This window comes from Hylobates moloch, unplaced genomic scaffold (assembly GCF_009828535.3).
Source record: "Hylobates moloch isolate HMO894 unplaced genomic scaffold, HMol_V3 SCAFFOLD_3, whole genome shotgun sequence".
NCBI classification, from domain to species: domain Eukaryota; kingdom Metazoa; phylum Chordata; class Mammalia; order Primates; family Hylobatidae; genus Hylobates; species Hylobates moloch.
The window spans coordinates 63997930-64016648 of NW_026652278.1; the positions used below are offsets into that span (position 1 = coordinate 63997930).

Genomic DNA, 18719 nt, shown 5'->3' on the forward strand with positions numbered 1-18719 from the left:
GTTGGTCAGGCTGGTCTCGAACTCCCCACCTCAGGTGATCCACCCACCTTGGCCTCCCAAAGTGCTGGGATTACAGGCCTGAGCCACTGCGCCCGGCCTAATTTTTAAATTTTTTATAGGCATGGGGTCTCACTCTGTTGCCCAGGCTGGTCTTTCAAGACTGAGTTCAAGGAATCTGCCCACATCAGCTTCCCAAAATGCAGGGATTATAGGTGTGAGCTACATACCTGTCCTAAATATATTCTTTAGAAAACTAATTTGGGGCTGGGTGTGCTGGCTCATGCCTGTAATCTCAGCACTTTGGGAGGTCAAGGCAGGTGGATCACTTGAGGTCAGGGGTTCAAGTCCAGCCTGGCCAACATGGTGAAACCCCTTCTCTACTAAAAATACAAAAAATTAGCCGGGCACGCGCCTGTAATCACAGCTTTTGGAGAGGCTGAGGCAGGAGAATGGCTTGAACTCAGGAGGCAGAGATTGCAGTGAGCCCAGATCGTGCCATTGCACTCCAGCCATGGCAACTGAGGGAGACTCCGTCTCAAAAAAGAAAAAAAAAAAAGAAGAAGAAGAAAAACTAAAACTAATTTGGGCATTTTGTTTAACAAAGACTATCATAATGCAAAAGAGTACATATTGAGTTTAAAGGCTAATAGTAATAAACACCCATATACCTTTCGTCTAGTTTTATAACGCAGACCTTGTTACCATGCGGTGACATTTAAAATACTGTACAGTGGATTCTCTGACCATAGACATCAACGATCAAATACCTAAAAAGTGCCTCTGAATACCTTACCTGTTCTTTTCCAGGTAGATTTGTGGCTTTTTAAAAAATTATATTTTTCTGATAGAGAAAATTATAAGAGTTCTTTTTGTTTTTTTTTTACAGTTTGTGTCTCTGGCAATTACTTTTACTTACGGTATTTTTTGTTTGCCTCTACATTTTCTTCTCTCTACTATATCAGTTTTTAATATTGTTTAATGAAAAAGTTGAAAAGATCAAAAAGTTGATAGTGCAGTGAACACCTATGTATCCATCAACTTTGATTCAATAATTGTTAATATTTGTCTTGTTTTGTTTTTGTAACCCAATTTAACATATGAATTCTTCAGTTTGCCTAAGGAAAAAACATGTTCTGAAATAACCACAATTCCATAATCACACCTAAGAAAATAAGGTCGTAATAGCATCTATTAATACTATGTAATATCTCCTCTTATTTGCCTTAATATAATAACTTACTAGCAATGACATAATATTCATACAGCAGTGTTTATCTTCATTACTTGCTTTACTTAATGAAGACTTAAGCCCTTTTTACAGCCCCATTTTCTCTCTCCCCTGTACGCCCAGTATTATTTTATTGCTGCTTTAGTTGAATCATTAAACCGTATTCTCATTTTGTTAGTGTTCCAGCTGTCAGCCTTATTTTCTTTTTTTGTTGTTGTTTTTGTTTTTGTTTTTTGAGACAGAGTCTGGCTCTGTCATCAGGCGGTAGTGCAGTGGCGCGATCTCGGCTCACTGCACCCTCTGCCTCCCGGGCAGATTTTCCTGCCTCAGCCTTCCGAGTAGCTGGGACTACAGACATGTGTCACCACGCCCAGCTAATTTTTCTTTTTCATTTTCTTTCTTTTTTTTTTTTTTTTTTGAGATGGAGCCTCACTCTGTTGCCCAGGCTGGAGTGCAGTGGCGCGATCTCGGCTCACTGCAACCTCTGTCTCCCAGGTTCAAGCAATTCTCCTGCCTCGGCATCCCAAGTAGCTGGGATTACAGGCATGTGGCACCACACCCTGCTAATTTTTGTATTTATAGTAGAGACGGGGTTTTACCATGTTGGCCAGGCTGGTCTTGAACTCCTGACCAGGTGATCCTCCCGTCTTGGCCTCCCAAAGTGCTAGGGTTACAGACATGGGCCACTGCGCCCAGCCTAATTTCTGTATTTTTAGTAGAGACGGGGTTTCACCATGTTGGCCAGGATGATCTCGATCTCCTGACCTCGTGATTTACCCGCCTCAGCCTCCCAAAGTGCTGGGTTTATAGGTATGAGCCACTGACCCCAGCCCAGCCTTAGTTTATTTTTTCCTTTCACTCCTTTAATGTTGGTTTCATCCATTCTCCTAGCTTTAAATGCTGTCTATATACTGTTAATTCTCAAATTTCTAATTTTCTTTTTCTTTTTTTTCAAGAGATAGGGTTGGACTGGGCACAGTGGCTCACACCTGTAATCCCAGCACTTCGGGAGGCCAAGGTGGATGGATCACCTGAGGTCAGGAGTTCGAGACCAGCCTGGCCAACATATTGAAAACCCCATCTCTAGTAAAAATACAAAAAATTGGCTGGGCGTGGTGGCGGTTGCCTGTAATCCCAGCTACTCGGGAGGCTGAGGCAGGAGAATCACTTGAACCCAGGAGGCGGAGGTTGCAGTGAGCCGAGATCACATCATTGCACTCCAGCCTGGGCAGCAAAAGCAAAACTCCGTCTGTAAAAAAGAAAAAGATAGGGTCTGTCACCCAGACTGGAGTATAGTGGTATGGTCATAGCTCACCGCAGCCTGAAACTTCTAGATTTAAGCAGTCCTCCTCCTCAGCCTCCTGAGTGGCTGGGACTACAGGTGCATGCTATTGCACCCAGCTGTTTAATTTTTTGTTGAGATGGGGTCTCAGTGTGTTGCCCAGGCTGGTCTTGACCACCTTGACTTCAAGCAGTCCTCTGCCTTGGCCTCCCAAAAGTGCTGGGATTACAAGGATGTGCCAAGCCTCAAATTTCTATCTCATATCAGACTTCTCTCCCAGTCTCTCATATTGAACTGTCTACTTGACACCTCCACTTAGTTATCTGGCATTTCAAAATCAATATATCTGAAGCTAAACTGCTAACCCCTTCACCAGAAAGAAAACATACACAAATCCTACAACCTTAGCCTTTGCCAACCATCTCATTTAATGACAATTCCATCTTTCCAGTTGTTGAGACTAAAACCCAGGAGTCATCCTTGACTCCTTTCTTTCTGCAATACCCTACTTCCAATCTATCAGAAAGTCATATTTGCTCTGTTTTCGTAACTTATCCAGAATCAGTCCACTTCTTACGAATTCCACTAATTTAACTATAATCCAAGCCACATTATCTCTTGCCTAGATTATATTAATAGACTCCTAACCTGTTTCCGTGTTTCCTCCCCTCTACAATAAAGTTTCTCAATACAGTTGCCAGAATGGTCTTCGCAAAATTTAGAATTTATTTCATTCTTTTGTTCAAATTCTTCCAGTGTATCCCCATCATTTTTGCTTCATAGAAGAAGCCACTATTCCAGCTGGGCGTGGTGGCTCACGCCTGTAATCTCAGCACTTTGTGGGAGGCTGAGGCAGGTGGATAGTTTGAGGCCAGGAGTCCCAGACTAGGCTGGCCAACATGGTGAAACCCTGTCTTTACTAAAAATACAAAAAATTAGCTGGGCGTGGTGGCGCGCACCTGTAATCCCAGCTGCTCAAGAGGCTGAGGTGTGAGAATCACTTGAACGCAGAAGGTGGAGGTTGCAGTGAGCTGAGATTGCACCACTGCACTCCAGCCTGGGTGACAGAGAAAGACTCTGTCTCAAAAAAAAAAAAGCCACTGTTCAGATCACTTGAGCTCAGGAGTTCATGACCAGCCTGAGCAACGTGACGACACCCTGTCTCTACAGAAAATAAAAAATTTATCCGGGCTTGGTGGCACATGCCTGTAATCCCAGCTATTCAAGGAGTCTGAGCTGGTAGGATCACCTGAGCCCGGGAGGCGGAGGTTGGGGTGAGCGATGATCACACCACTGCACTCCAGCCTTGACAATAAAGCAAGACCTTGTTTGAAAAGAAGGCCGGGCGTGGTGGCTCATGCCTGTAATCCCAGTACTTTGGGATGCCAAGGCAGGCAGATCACAAGGTCAAGAGTTCGAGACTAGCCTGACCAACATGGTGAAACTCTGTCTGCTAAAAATACAAAATTAGTTGGGTGTGGTGGTACATGCCTGTTATCCCAGATACTCAGGAGGCTGAGGCAGGAGAATCGCTTGAACCCGGGTGGCAGAGGTTGCAGTGAGCCAAGGTTGTGCCACTACGTTCCAGCCTGGGTGACAGAGCAAGACACCATCTCAAAAGAAAAGAAAAGAAAAAGCTAGTGCTCACAATGACTTACAAGACTCTACCACGTCATGTCTCCAGTTGCATCTCTTAACCCCTCTTCTTGAGAAGAGTGGACCCATCACATATGCTCCTATGTTAGGAGATTTACATTGGCAGTTCTTTCTGCTAGCAGGGTCTTTCCTGGAGATCCACCTTCCTTAATTTCTCATATATGAAGTCTGTTCAAGTATCACTTTGTCAGTGAAGCCTGCTATGCACCCTGCTTTATTTAAAATTGCAATCCCCCGCCCTCCCTTACTGCACTTTTCTGGTCTCTTATCCTCTCCTATTTTTTTTTCCATAGAATTTATGACCTATTTTATTACATACTCTTTATTTTGCTCATTGCCTGTCTCCCTCTACCCCTACACTTGAATAAAAGCTGTTATGTAACAAAAAGAGATTTTTATCTGTGTTCTTTGTTAATATATATTCCAAGTTCCTGGAACCATCTAAATAATTAAATAGGCTCCAAATGTATGTTGATAGGATTATAGTTGTTTTTTGTTTGTTTCCCTGGAGTTTCCAATTGCTGCTTGCTTCTGTTTTACCACTTTTTTTCATATTTTATATCTCATGATCCTGTTAAGTTTCCTGGAGACTACTCTTTTTTTGTTTGTTTTTTGAGGCGGAGTCTCGCTCTGTCGCCAGGCTGGAGTGCACTGGTGCGATCTCAGCTCACTCCAACCTCCGCCTCCCGGGTTCAAGCAATTCTCCTGTCTCAGCCTCCTGAGTAGCTGGGATCACAGGCCCATACCTGGCTAATTTTTTTGTATTTTTATTAGAGATGGGGTTTCACCATATTGGCCAGGCTGGTTTTGAACTTCTGACCTTGTGATCCGCCTGCCTCGGCCTCTCAGAGTGCTGGGATTACAGGCGTGAGCCACTGCGCCTGGCTGAGACTACACTTTTTACAATACAAAAGCGGAATTATAACATGAAAATACAGTATCAGTAAATATATTAAATGGTGTTGAATTTTGTTAGTAATTAGGAGAGCAGATAACAGTAAGATACTTTTTTTTTTTTTTTTGAGACAGTTTTGCTCTGTCGCCCAGACTGGAGTGTCGTTGCATGATCTTGGCTCACTACAACCTCTGTCTCCCAGGTTCAAGCGATTCTTATGCCCTCAGCTTCTTGAGTAGCTTAGATTACAGACATGCACCACCATGCCCGGTTAATTTTTGTATTTTTAGTAGAGACGGGGTTTCACCATGTTGGCCAGGCTGGTCTCCAACCCCCGACCTCAGGTGATCCGCCCACCTCAGCCTCCCAAAGTGCTGGGATTACAGGCGTGAGCCACCATGTCCGGCCTATCTTTTTCTTATCAAGTTAATGAAAATTAAATTTTTAAATGAAAGATAACACAGTTTAACAAGGGTAAAAGGAGTTACACTTTCATCACTCTTCTTTGGGACTATACATTGTTATACCTTTTCTGAACAGAAATTTGGAAATGTGAATTAGCCATATCCTTTAAAATAGCAACATGAGTGATCATTCCATAATTTATTATGAAACAAAAATATGGAATCAATCTGAATAGGAATAGAGAATTATGAAATTGTACTTTGGTAATATAGTCATGCAGTTAAATTCTGTGCACCCATTGAAGAAAACTTGAAGTGTAGTGACATGGAAAAAGATTTTTAAAGGGTTTTTGTAGATAGCATGTTCTATAAATAAATTTAATGTTGATAAGTGTGTATATATGGGGAAAAATAGGACATGATCACTACTCTCATTTTGTGTGGTGGGATTGATTTATTTTCTGTGATGAACAAATACTACTTGAATATTTCAAGTTATTTCAAAAATACAAGTTTCGGATAAGACAGTTTTGAAAGTGACAGCTCTCAATATAAATACTCAAATAATGTGGATTATATTGTGAGTATTTTTTAATCATCAAAAATAAGTAAATGACAAGGTTCCAAGGTGAAGTTCCCTCTCATTCTTTCTTTTTCGAGACAGTGTCTTACTCTGTTGCCCAGGCTGGGCAGTAGCACGCTCATGGCTCACTGCCACGTTGAACTCCTGGCTCACGCAATTCTCCCACTTTAGTTCCCTGAGTAGCTAGGACTACAGGTGTGCACCACCACACCTGGCTAATTTTAAAATTTTTTATAGAGATGTGGTCTCACTATGATGCCCAAGCTGATTTCAAACTCCTGGCCTTAAGTCATCCTCCTGCTTCCCTCCCAAAGTGATGGGATTACAGGTATGAACCACCACACCCAGCCATTAGAACATTTTCTTTATTTTTTATTTAATAACACCTTTATTGAAATGTAATTCACATACCATACAAGTAGACACTTTAAAATATAGTCATGCTTTGTTTTTTTTGCACTGCACTTTACTGTGCGCCAAAGATAGTGCCTTACGCCAAGCAAGCCTATCAGCACTGCTTTTCCAACAGCATGTGCCACTTTGACTGTCTTTCACGTTTTGGTAATTTTTACAGTATTTCCAGCTTTTTCATTATTAGTGTGTCTGTTTTGGTGATCTGTGATCAGTGATCTTTGATAATACTATTATACATGTTTTGGTGCACCTTGAATTGTGCCCATGGAAGATGACGAGCTTAATTATAAATATTTGTGTTCTGATCACTCTGCCAACCTGCCATTCCCCTATCTCTGTCCCTCTTATTGGGCCTCCCTATTCCCTGAGACAAAATATTGAAATTAGGCCAATTGTGCCAGGCACGGTGGCTCACACCTGTAATTCCAGCACTTTGTGAGGCTGAGGCAGGTGGATCATTTGGGGTCAGGAGTTTGAAACCAGCCTGGCCAACATGGCAAAACCCTGTCTCTACTAAAAATACACAAAATAGCCAGGTGTGGTGGTGCACGCTTGTAATACCAGCTACTCGGGAGGCTGGGGCATGAGAATCGTTTGAACCAGAGAGGCAGAGGTTGCAATGACCTGAGATCACGCCACTGCACTCCAGCCTGGGTGACAGAGTGAGCCTGTCTCAAAAAAAAAAAAAAAAAAAGAAATTAGACCAATTGTGGGTGCAGTGGCTCACACCTGTAATCCCGGCACTTTGGGAGGCTGAGGTGGGCAGATCACCTGAGATCAGGAGTTTGAGACCAGCATGGCCAACATGGGAAAACTCCATCTCTACTAAAAATACAAAAATTAGCTGGACGTGGTCGCGGGCACCTGTAATCCTAGCTACTTGGGAGGCTAAGGCAGGAGAATTGCTTGAACCCAGGATGCAGGTTGCGGTGAGCTGAGATCATGCCCCTACACTCCAGCCTGGGCAACAGAGCAAGACTCCGTCTCCAAAGAAAAAAGAAATTAGGCCAATTAATTATTAGGCTGGGCTCAGTGGTTCATGACTGTAATACCAGCACTTTGGGAGGATAAAGAGGTAGGATCACTTGAGGGTAGGAGTAAAGACCAGCATCTGCAACATAGTGATACCCCATCTCTACAAAAAGAAATAAAATTAGCTGGGTGTAGTTACATGCACCTGTGGTCCCAGATACTTTTAGAGGCTGAGGTAGGAGGATCTGTTGAGCCCAAGAGGTTGAGGTTGCAGTGAGTCATGATTGTGCCACTGTACTCCAGCCTGGGCAACAGGGCAAGACTCTGTCTCAAAAATAATAATCATAATAACAAAGAAAGAAACCAAAATGGCCTTCAAGTGTTCAAATGAAACCTAAAAATCGTTAAGGTGAGTGAAGAAGGCATGTTGAAAGTTGAGACAGGCCAAAAGCTAGTTTTTTTGCATGAGTTAGCCATGTTGTGAATGCAAAGGAAAAGTTATTGAAGGAAATTAAAAGTGCTACTCCAGTGAACATGCAAATGGTAAGGAAATGAAACAGCTTTATTGCTATAAGGAGAGAGTTTTAGGGGTCAGAATAGAAGGTCCCACCAGCCACAACATTCCTTTAAGGCAAAGCCTAATTCTGAACAAGGCCCTAACTCTCTTCAATTCTATAAAGGCTAAGAAAGATGAAGAAGCTGTAGAAAAAAGTTTCAGGGTACCAGTGGTGGATTCATGAGGTTTAAGGAAAGCTACCATCTCCATAAGGTACAAGTTACAAGGTAGTTGCTGAGGCGGGAGGATTGCTTGAGCTCCGGCATTTAAGGCTGCAATGAGCTATCATTATGCCACTGCACTCAAGCCTGGTTAACAGAGCAAGACCCTTCCTCTTGGGGGCGGGTTAAAAAAAAAAAGGCACATTGAAACAGCAAGTGCTTATGTAGAAGCTAAGATAATTGATGAAAATGGCTATGCTAAGTAAATTTTCAATGGAGACAAAACAGCCTTCTTCCATCAGCTGAAGATGCCATCATAAGACTTTCACAGCTGGAGAAGAGCAGTCAGTGCCTGGCTTCAAAGGACAAGTTGACTCTCTTGTTAGGGCTAATGCAGCTTGTGACTTTAAGCTGAAGCCAGTACTCATTTACCATTCCAAAAATCTTAAGCCCCTTAAAAATTATGCTAAACCTACTGTACTTGTGCCCTAGAAATTGGAACAACAAAGTGAGAATGACAACTGTTTACAGCAATGCTTTACTGAATTTTTTTTACTCCTTTATCATGTAACTGACGTTTTTACTAAGTATTTTAAGCCCACTGTTGAGATCTGCTCAGAAAAAAAGATTCTTTTCAAAATATTACTTCTCACTGACACCACACACCTAGTCACCCAGAGCTCTGATGGAGATGTACAAGGAGATTAATGTTTCATGGCTGCAACATCCATTCTGCAGCCCTTGGATCAAAGAGTAATTTCACTTTACTCTTTTTTTTTTTTTTTTTTTTTTTGAGACAGGGTTTCACTCTGTCATGCAGGCTGGAATGCAGTGGCGTGATCATGGCTCAGTCCAGCCTTGGACCTCCTGGCCTCAAATTATCTCGACCTCATCCTCCCAAGTAGCTGGGATTACAGGCATGAGCCACCATGCCCAGCTAAATATTTTTTATTTATTTTTTTATTTTTTGAGACGGAGTCTTGCTCTGTTGCCCAGGCTGGAGTGCAGTGGCGTGATCTTGGCTCACTGCAAGCTCTGCCTCCCAGGTTCATGCCATTCTCCTGTCTCAGCCTCCTGAGTAGCCGCCACCACGCCTGGCTAATTTTTTGTGTTTTTAGTAGAGACAGGATTTCACCATGTTAGCCAGGATGGTCTCGATCTCCTGACCTCATGATTTGCCTGCCTTGGCCTCCCAAAGTGCTGGGATTACAGGCGTGAGCCACCGTGTCTGGCCTCATCCATGACTTTCTGAAGTTCTAGGATCTGGTCCCACTCCGGGGATATCCCATACTCTTGAGTGCTGAGGAAAGCACGAGGTCAGGAGTTCGAGACCAGCCTGGCCAACGTGGTGAAACCCCAACTCTACTAAAAATTCTCATGGATGACTTTGAAGGGTTCAATAATTCAGTAGAGGGAATAACTGCAGGTATGATAGAAAGAGCAAGAGAACTAAAATTAGAAATGCAGCCTGAAGATGGGATGGAACTGCTGCAATATCAGGATAAACTAAACCGGTGATTGTTTGCTGCTTTTTTTTTTTTTTTGAAGATGGAGTCTCTCTCTGTCACCCAGGCTAGAGTGGTGCAGTGGCGTGATCTCGGCTCACTGCAAGCTCTGCCTCCTGGGTTCACGCCATTCTCCTGCCTCAGCCTCCCTAGTAGCTGGGACTACAGGCGCCTGCCACCACACCTGGCAAATTTTTTTTATGTATTTTTAGTAGAGATGGGGTTTCACCATGTTAGCCAGGATGGTCTCGATGTCCTGACCTGGTGATCCGCCCACCTCAGCCTCCCAAAGTGCTGGGATTACAAGCGTGAGCCACCGCGCCCGGCCAAGACAGTGTTTTTTTGAGATGCAATCTACTTCTGTGAAGATGCTGTTAACGTTGAAATAACAAAGAATATTATGTAAACTTAATTAAGCAGTGGCAGGATTGGAGGGGATTGACTCTATTTATATATTTATTTATTTATGAGATGGAGTCTTGCTCTCCCAGGATGGAGTGCAGTGGCGTGATCTCGGCTCACTGCAACCTCTGCCTCCCGGGTTCACACAATTCTCCAGCCTCAGCCTCCTGAGTATCTGGGACTACAGGCACACGCCACCACACCCCACTAATTTTTGTGTTTTTAGAGATGGGGTTTCACCATGTTGGCCAGGCTGGTCTCAAACTCCTGACCTTAAGTGATCCACCTGCCTTGGGCTGCCAAAGTGCTAGGATTACCGGCATGACCCACCGTGCCTGGCGATTGACTCTAATTTTAAAAGAGGTTATTCTATGGGTCAGATGCTATCAAACAGCATCACATAGGGTCTCACTTTTCACCCAGGCTGAGTGCAGAGGTGCAGTCACGTCTCATTGCAGCCTCAGCCTCTGGGACCCAAGTGATCCTCCCATGTCCCAAGTAGCTGGGACCACAGGCATGCGCTACTTAGTCGGACTCATTTTTTAAATTATTTTTGTAGAGACCAGGTCTCATTATGTTGCCCAAGCTGAGGCAAGACTACCAGCAAAAGGATTACTGCTTGCCAAAGGCTCAGATGATTGTTAATGTTTTTAGAAATAAAGTATCTTTTAATATATGTACTTTTTTTAGGCATAATGCTATTGCACACTTAATGGACTATAGTGTGAACATAACTTTTTTTTTTTTTTTTTTTGAGATGGAGTCTCACTCTGTCACCCAGGCTAGAGTGCAGTGTCACAATCTCGGCTCACTGCAAGCTCCGCCTCCCAGGTTCATGCCATTCTCCTGTCTCAGCCTCCCGAGTAGCTGGGACTACAGACGCCGGCCACCACGCCCGGCTAATTTTTTGTATTTTTAGTAGAGACGGGATTTCACCGTGTTAGCCAGTATGGTCTCTATCTCCTGACTTCGTGATCCGCCTGCCTCAGCCTCCCAAACTGCTGGGATTACAGGCGTGAGCCACCGCACCTGGCCCTATAACTTTTTTTTTTTGAGACAGGGTCTCGCTTTGTCACCCAGGCCAGAGTGCAGTAGCATGAACATGGATCACTGAAGCTTCACCGTCCCAGGCTCAAGTGATTCTCCCATCTCAGCCCTCTGCGCAACTGGGACTACAGACTTGTGCTAGCATGCCTGGCTAATTTTTGTAGAGATGGAGTTTTGCCATGTTGCACTGGCTGGTTTAAAACTCCTGAGCTCAAGCGATCCACCTGGCTCGGCCTCCCAAAGTGCTGGGATTACAGGCATGAGCCACTGTACCTGGCTGTAAACATAACTGACCTACTGGAAAACCAAAAAATTTGTTTGACTAGCTTTATTGCAGTACTTGCTTTATTGGGGTGGTCTGGAACCAGAGCCTTCAGTAACTCCCAAGTTGTGCCTGTATACAAGTCAGTGGTTTTTAATATATTCAGAGTTGTATAACCATCACCACAATTAACTTTAGAACATTTTTATCACCCTCATACCAAGAACCCAAAAGAGATTCATTAGCAGTCACTCTCCATCTTCCCTGAACCTCTTCAGTCCTAGGCAACCATTAGTCTGCTTGTTTCTGTAGATATTCTGGACATTTCCTATAAATGGAATCACATGATAAGTGATTTTTTTGTGACTGGCTTCTTTTACTTAGCCTGTTATCAAGGTTCATGTATGTTTTAGCGTGAGGTTTTCTCTTTATATTTTTGTTGTTGTTGTTGAAAAGACAGGGTCTTGATCTGTCACCCACACTGGAGTGCAGTGGTACAGTCATAGCTTACTACACCCTCGAACGCCTGGCCCTCCTGAGTAGCTGGGATAACAGTCATGTGCCACTGTGCCCACTTGAAAGTATGTGTATTAATGACTTTTTTGCCACTGTTATATTTATTTTACAGATAGGGATGAGGAAGAAATGACCAAACGAGATGACAAAAGAGATATCAACAGATACTGCAAGGAGAGGCCCTCTAAAGATAAGGTGTTTACTGAATACTGTATTCTTTATAATATGGTGATATCTTACATCATCTAAACATAACACAGTTGTGAAGTTTATCAGTCCTTATACATGTATATTACCACTAAGTAAAATTCTGTCAGTTGTTTTTTTGTGGCTATGTCAGATAACTAGTATGTCTGATTCCTTTCTCTCATATTCATATACCAGATTAACTCATTTTAGCTAGGATGAGGCAAATATCTTATTAGATTATTGCTATTTTATGCACAGTCTCCATTTCTCACTTTTTGGGGGTAAAAAATTTGAAATTTGAATACTATGTTTTCTACTCCATTTTCTTAGGAAAAAGAAAAGACTCAAATGATCACAATTAACAGAGATCTGTTAATGGCTTTTGTTTATTTTGATCAAAGTCATTGTGGTTACCTTCTTGAAAAGGATTTGGAAGAAATACTTTATACTCTTGGACTACATCTTTCTCGGGCTCAGGTAATCTATCTTGTCAATATTTAAAAGGAAAACATTTTTTAAAAGTTACCTGTTACAGTGAAAAGTTAATAGAACCTCTGTTGACTTTTTGATATATTAAAGCAATATAAGGGCCAGGCTTGGTGGCTCAGGCCTATAATCCCAGCAGGTTGGGAGGCTGAGGCGGGCAGATCAGTTGAGGCCAGGAGTTTAAGACCAACATGGTGTAGCTCCGTCTCTACTAAAAATACAAAAATTAGCTGGGTGTGATGGCACGCGCCTGTAATCCCAGCTACTCGGGAAGCTGAGACAGGAGAATCTCTTGAACCCAGGAGGCGGAGGTTGCAATGAGCCAAGATCACGCCACTGCACTCCAGCCTGGGTGACAGAGTGAGACTCCGTCTCAAAAATAAAGCAATATAACACAAGCCAGTTGTAAAACATTTCCCTTCTCCCTCTCCCTCTGTTTCTATGCCTTAGGACTACAATATATAAAATTCTAGATCTTTTTTTAACCAGCTCAGTTCCATTTCTATAAACAAAACATGGAATTATTCTGTACATTTTGACTGGCTTTTTTTTTTTTTTTTCACAGTATTCCACAGTATTCTATAGATACATTCTACCATGAAAATAGAGACCTGCCTCATTCTTTTTATAGCTGCACAGTACCCATTATACAGATGTACCATAATTGACCTACCTAGTCTCCATTGCTGGTGGTTTTCATTTATTGGATTTACCAACTATGCTGTAATAAATCATCCCTGTGCATAAATTTTTATCAGTGTTATACTTTTTTTTTTTTTTTTTTTTTTGAGACGGAGTCTTTCTCTGTCCCCCAGGCTGGAGTGCAGTGGCGTGATCTCGGCTCACTGCAAGCTCCCCCTCCTGGGTTCATGCCATTCTCCTGCCTCAGCCTCCCGAATAGCTGGGACTACAGGCGCCCGCCAACACGCCCGGCTAATTTTTTGTATTTTTTTTAGTAGAGATGGGGTTTCACCGTGTTAGCCAGGATGGTCTCGATCTCCTGACCTTGTGATCCGCCCACCTCGGCCTCCCAAAGTGCTGGGATTACAGGCTTGAGCCACCGCGCCCGGCCTAGTGTTATACTTTTTAACAATGAAGTTTTTTCTTTTCAAAAGTAACTTGGATCTTACTCAGTTCCATGGATTTCCATCATAAGTGAAAATTACAGCTGGGCATAGTGGCTCACACCTGTAATCCCAGCACTTTGGGAGGCTGAGGCGGGTGGATCACCTGAGGTCAGGAGTTCAAGACCAGCCTGACTAACATGGTGAAACCCCATCTCTCCAAAAATACAAAAATTAGCCAGGCATGATGGCGGGTGCCTGTAATACCAGCTACTCTGGAGGCTGAGGTAGGAGAATCGCTTGAACCTGGGAAGTGGAGGTTATAGTGAGCCGAGATCACACCACTGCACTCCAGTTTGGGCGACAAGAGCAAGACTCTTTCTCAAAAGAAAGTGAAAATTATAACATAGTTTTTCTAAGAGAATCAAGAAATGTATTTTCATCTCTGTATTTTGTTTACTTGCATGCATAACAGGTAAAGAAGCTTCTTAATAAAGTAGTGCTCCGTGAATCTTGCTTTTACCGGAAATTAACAGACACCTCAAAAGATGAAGAGAACCATGAAGAGTCTGAGTCATTGCAGGAAGATATGCTAGGTCTGAGCATATTAAGATTTTGCTTTTTAATAAATATACTAGTAATTAAAGAAGAAAAATAACTTACTAAAATATGGTATATTTTATATTATAGGAAACAGATTATTACTTCCAACACCAACAGTAAAGCAGGAATCAAAGGATGTGGAAGAAAATGTCGGCCTCATTGTGTACAATGGTGCAATGGTAGATGTAGGAAGCCTCTTGCAAAAATTGGAAAAGAGCGAAAAAGTAAGAGCTGAGGTAGAACAGAAGTTGCAGTTACTAGAAGAAAAAACAGGTAAGGGTCAGCATTGAATATGTTCATACTTTTAGCAGCCTGCTGAGACACGTATATGTGTATGTGTGTACATACACATATACGTACCTGTGTACCCATTTGCATATGCATACCACATATTTTCATCAAAGTACATAAGGAACTTTTTAAAAATTTTTTATTATTTATTTGTTTTTAAGACAGGATCTCACTCCGTCACCCAGGTGGAGTGCAGTGGCACAGTGGCACAATCTCAGCTTACTGCAACCACTGCCTCCCGGGTCCAAGTGATTCTCCCACCTCAGTCTCCCAAGTAGCTGGGATTACAGGCATGTGCCACCATGCCCAGCTATTTTTTGTATTTTTAGTAGAAATGGGGTTTCACCATGTTGGCCAGGATGGTCTCAAACTCCTGACCTCAAGGGATCACCCACCTTGGCCTCCCATAGTGTTGGGATTACAGGCATGAGCCACCACGCTCTGCAAGGACCTTTACTTTTCATTATTTCTGGTTCAGGTTATAAAATTGCTTAGCTTTGTCTGAATCTTAGGTCTTCCTGTGCATTCTCAGGTTCATTGTTACCTGTTTGCATCCTTTTAATCATCTTCTAGTTCCACCTTTTTTTTTTTTTTTTGAGACGGAGTTTTGCCCTGTCACCCAGGCTGGAGTGCAGTGGGGCTATCTCGGCTCACTGCAACCTCCACCTCCCAAGTTCAAACGATTCTTCTGCCTCAGCCTCCCACGTAGCTGGGACTATAGGTGCGTGTCACCACACCCGGCTAATTTTTTGTATTTTTAGTAGAGACGGGGTTTCACCATGTTAGCTAGGATGGTCTTGATCTCCTGACCTCGTGATCCGCCCACCTCAGCTTCCCAAAGTGCTGTGTTTACAGGCATGAGCCACTGCACCTCGCCTCCACTTTGTTTTTACCAGTCTGTGTTCTCTAATCTATACAGTCATCTAAAAATAGAACATAGGTTTTTAAATAATACAAGTTAAAAATTTAAATGAAACAGGCCAGGCACGGTGGCTCCCACCTGTAATCCCAGCACTTTGGGAGGCCGTGGCAGGTGGATTATCTGAGGTCAGGAATTCAAGACCAGCCTGACCAACATGGTGAAACCCCGTCTCTAAAAATACAAAAATTAGCTGGGTGTGGTGGTAAGCGCCTGTAATCCCAGCCAAGATCGTGCCACTTTGCTCAAGCTGGCGCAACAGAGTGAGACTCGGTCTCAAAAGTAAATACATAAATAAATGAATATTGCAGTGTGCTTTATGACTAATGAAATTGACAGACATTGCCATTTTATGGAATTCTATCGGCTTTTTATTTTCACAGCTTAAATATTTTAACCTCAAAGTTAAATTTGAAATTTTAGGGAGTAAAATGTTAATTTTTGGATTTTTTTAAACAGATGAAGATGAAAAAACCATATTAAATTTGGAGAATTCCAACAAAAGCCTCTCTGGTGAACTCAGAGAAGTTAAAAAGGACCTTAGTCAGTTACAAGAAAACTTAAAGATTTCAGAAAACATGAATTTACAATTTGAAAACCAACTGAATAAAACAATCAGAAACTTATCTACGGTAATGGATGAAATCCACACTGTTCTTAAGAAGGTGAGAAATTTTGTACTTTTAAAATTTTCATAGTTTTTAAAATCTAACTCTGGTGTTTTTAATGTATTTTAATGTTATTAAGCTCTTAGTGATTATTCTAAAAGCAAATAATGATAGCATTCTGACCTTCCTGAGATTAGTAAAAAGTGATTCACAGGCTGGGCACAGTGGCTCACACCTGTAATCCCAACACTTTGGGAGGCCATCGCGGGCGGATCACCTGAGGTCAGGAGTTCAAGTCCAGCCTCGCCAACATGGTGAAACCCCATGTCTACTAAAAATACAAAAAAAATTAGCCAGACGTGGTGGCGGCACCTGTAATCCTAGCTACCTGGACGTGGTGGCGGCACCTGTAATCCTAGCTACCCAGAAGGCTGAGACAGGGGAATCACTTGAACCTGGGAAGCAGAGGTTGCAGTGAGTCTAGATTGCACAATTGCACTCTAGCCTGGGCAACAGAACTAGACCCCATCTTAAAAAAAAAAAAAAAAGTGATTCCCAAAAGATGTTGTTTTTCTAAAACTTAGTTGTAATGTCAACATGATTTAAATGTACAGACTTCTTGAAGCAGATTTCACTTTTATTTCTTTTTAATCCAGAGTATAAGTTTGAATTAAACCATTCACTTCACTTCTCTGTGTTTTTTTGTTTTTTGTTTTGTTTTTTTGAGACAGGGTCTTGCACTTTTGCCCAGGCTGGATTGTTAGTGGTGCTATCTTGGCTCACTGCAGCCTCCGCCTCCTAGGCTCACGTGATCCTCCCACCTCAGCCTCCTGATTAGCTGGGACTACAGGTGTGCTCCAGCACACCCAGCTAATTTTTATATTTTTTTTAGAGACGGGGTTTCAGGCCGGGCGCGGTGGCTCATGCCTGTAATCCCAGCACTTTGGGAGGCCGAGGCGGGCAGATCACGAGGTCAGGAGATCGAGACCACGGTGAAACCCCGTCTCTACTAAAAATACAAAAAAAATTAGCTGGGCGTGGTGGCAGGCGCCTGTAGTCCCAGCTACTCGGAGAGGCTGAGGCAGGAGAATGGCGTGAACCCGGGAGGCGGAGCTTGCAGTGAGCCGAGATCGCGCCACTGCACTCCAGCCTGGGTGACAGAGTGAGACTCCGTCTCAAAAAAAAAATAATAATAAAAATAAAAATAAAAAAACTGCGAGATTCTGTCTCAAAAAAAAAAAAAAAAAAAATAGAGACGGGGTTTCACCATCTTTCCCAGGCAGGTCTCTAACTCCTGGGCTAAGCAGCCCACCTATCTTGGCCTCTCAGAGTGCTGAGATTACAGGCATGAGCCACCACACCTCCCCCATTCCCTGCATTTTTAGACTCCATTTATTCTTGGGTAGAATTGAGATAAATGCTTCGTCACCATTAATTTTAAGATACTGAAATTAATTTATTGTTCTTTATCACTAGAAAAAATTATACCACACTGAATACCATTGTACTCTCAAATCAAAGTAACATTTAAGATAATCTAATAAAATGTATTTTTTCCTTCTCTATTGTCTTATAGGATAATGTAAAGAATGAAGACAAAGATCAAAAATCCAAGGAGAATGGTGCAAGTGTATGATAAAATCCATGTAGTGATGAGGAATGGTGTTAAATAATGTAATATATAAAAATCATGATATAAGAATGTTTGAAGGTGTTGCATGTTTGATTTTAGTAGTATGTCTTTTAGTTCAAATGATGTATAAAGTTTTATGAATGTGAGTTTCTGCTTTTGAAAATTGCTTGTAATTCCTAGCCTTCAAATTATTAAACACTCCTTGAGTGAAATAATTTTGCATTGCAAAGTGTTTTAGGATGAACTTTGTTATAGTTTTAACTCCAATAAAGTTCATCAGTTTAATTGACTGTAGTATTTAATTACCAAATTTCTTTTATTAAAATGCCTAGAAATTTTTAATGTTATTTATAGAATTATTAGGTTTTAAAATTTTTAGTGCATCTGTTAAAATATCAGTCAAAATCATAAAATAGCATGATGCTTAATTTTTGCAAGTTTTTTGAAACTTTTTTTGTTTACTCATCACCAAAAAACCTCTCTTGATCAGTCTCTAAAAGCATTCATTAAAAATTCAGTTTAGGCTGGGCACAGTGGCTCACGCCTGTAATCCCAACACTTTGGGAGGCCAAGGCGGGTGGATCACCTGAGGTTAGGAGTTCGAGACCAGCCTGGCTGACATGGTGAAACCCCGTCTCTACTAAAAATGTAAAAATTAGCTGGGCATGGTGGTGGGTGCCTGTAATCCCAGCTACTTGGGAGGCTGAGGCAGGAGAATCACTTGAACCCAGGAGGCGGAGGTTGTAGTCACCCAAGATCATGCAACTACATTCCAGCCTGGGTGACGAGTGAAACTCCGTCTCAAAAAAAAAAAAAAAATTAAAAAAAATAAAAAAAAAAAATAAAAATAAAAAAAAGAACTAGTATTGTTCTTGTATGTGTTAGACTTTACATAATATTAGTTGTCCTGATGTCAATGTTACTGCTTTCAATTAATTTTTCTACTTTCCCAGAATAGCATCTATATTGCTTTTAATTTTGAGGGTTTAAAAAAAAAATGCAGTGTATGTCAAATGTACAGTTTAGTACCAAGCCAGTAGATG

The 18719-nt window shown here is 42.0% G+C and overlaps 1 protein-coding gene across 4 annotated transcripts in view; it reads left to right on the forward strand.

Moving 5' to 3' along the window:
* Positions 1-18018, forward strand: part of CCAR1 (cell division cycle and apoptosis regulator 1) — a 75311-nt gene extending 57293 nt beyond the window's left edge. For all 4 annotated transcript variants that reach the window (XM_032138677.2, XM_032138686.2, XM_032138695.2 and 1 more), the window contains exons 20-25: positions 11996-12078; positions 12403-12549; positions 14098-14218; positions 14313-14498; positions 15895-16100; positions 17620-18018. In XM_032138677.2, the coding sequence (XP_031994568.1) occupies positions 11996-12078; positions 12403-12549; positions 14098-14218; positions 14313-14498; positions 15895-16100; positions 17620-17679 (803 nt within the window). In that variant the 3' untranslated portion in view covers positions 17680-18018. The remainder of the gene's footprint in view (positions 1-11995; positions 12079-12402; positions 12550-14097; positions 14219-14312; positions 14499-15894; positions 16101-17619) is intronic.
* Positions 18019-18719: the final 701 nt, after the last annotated feature.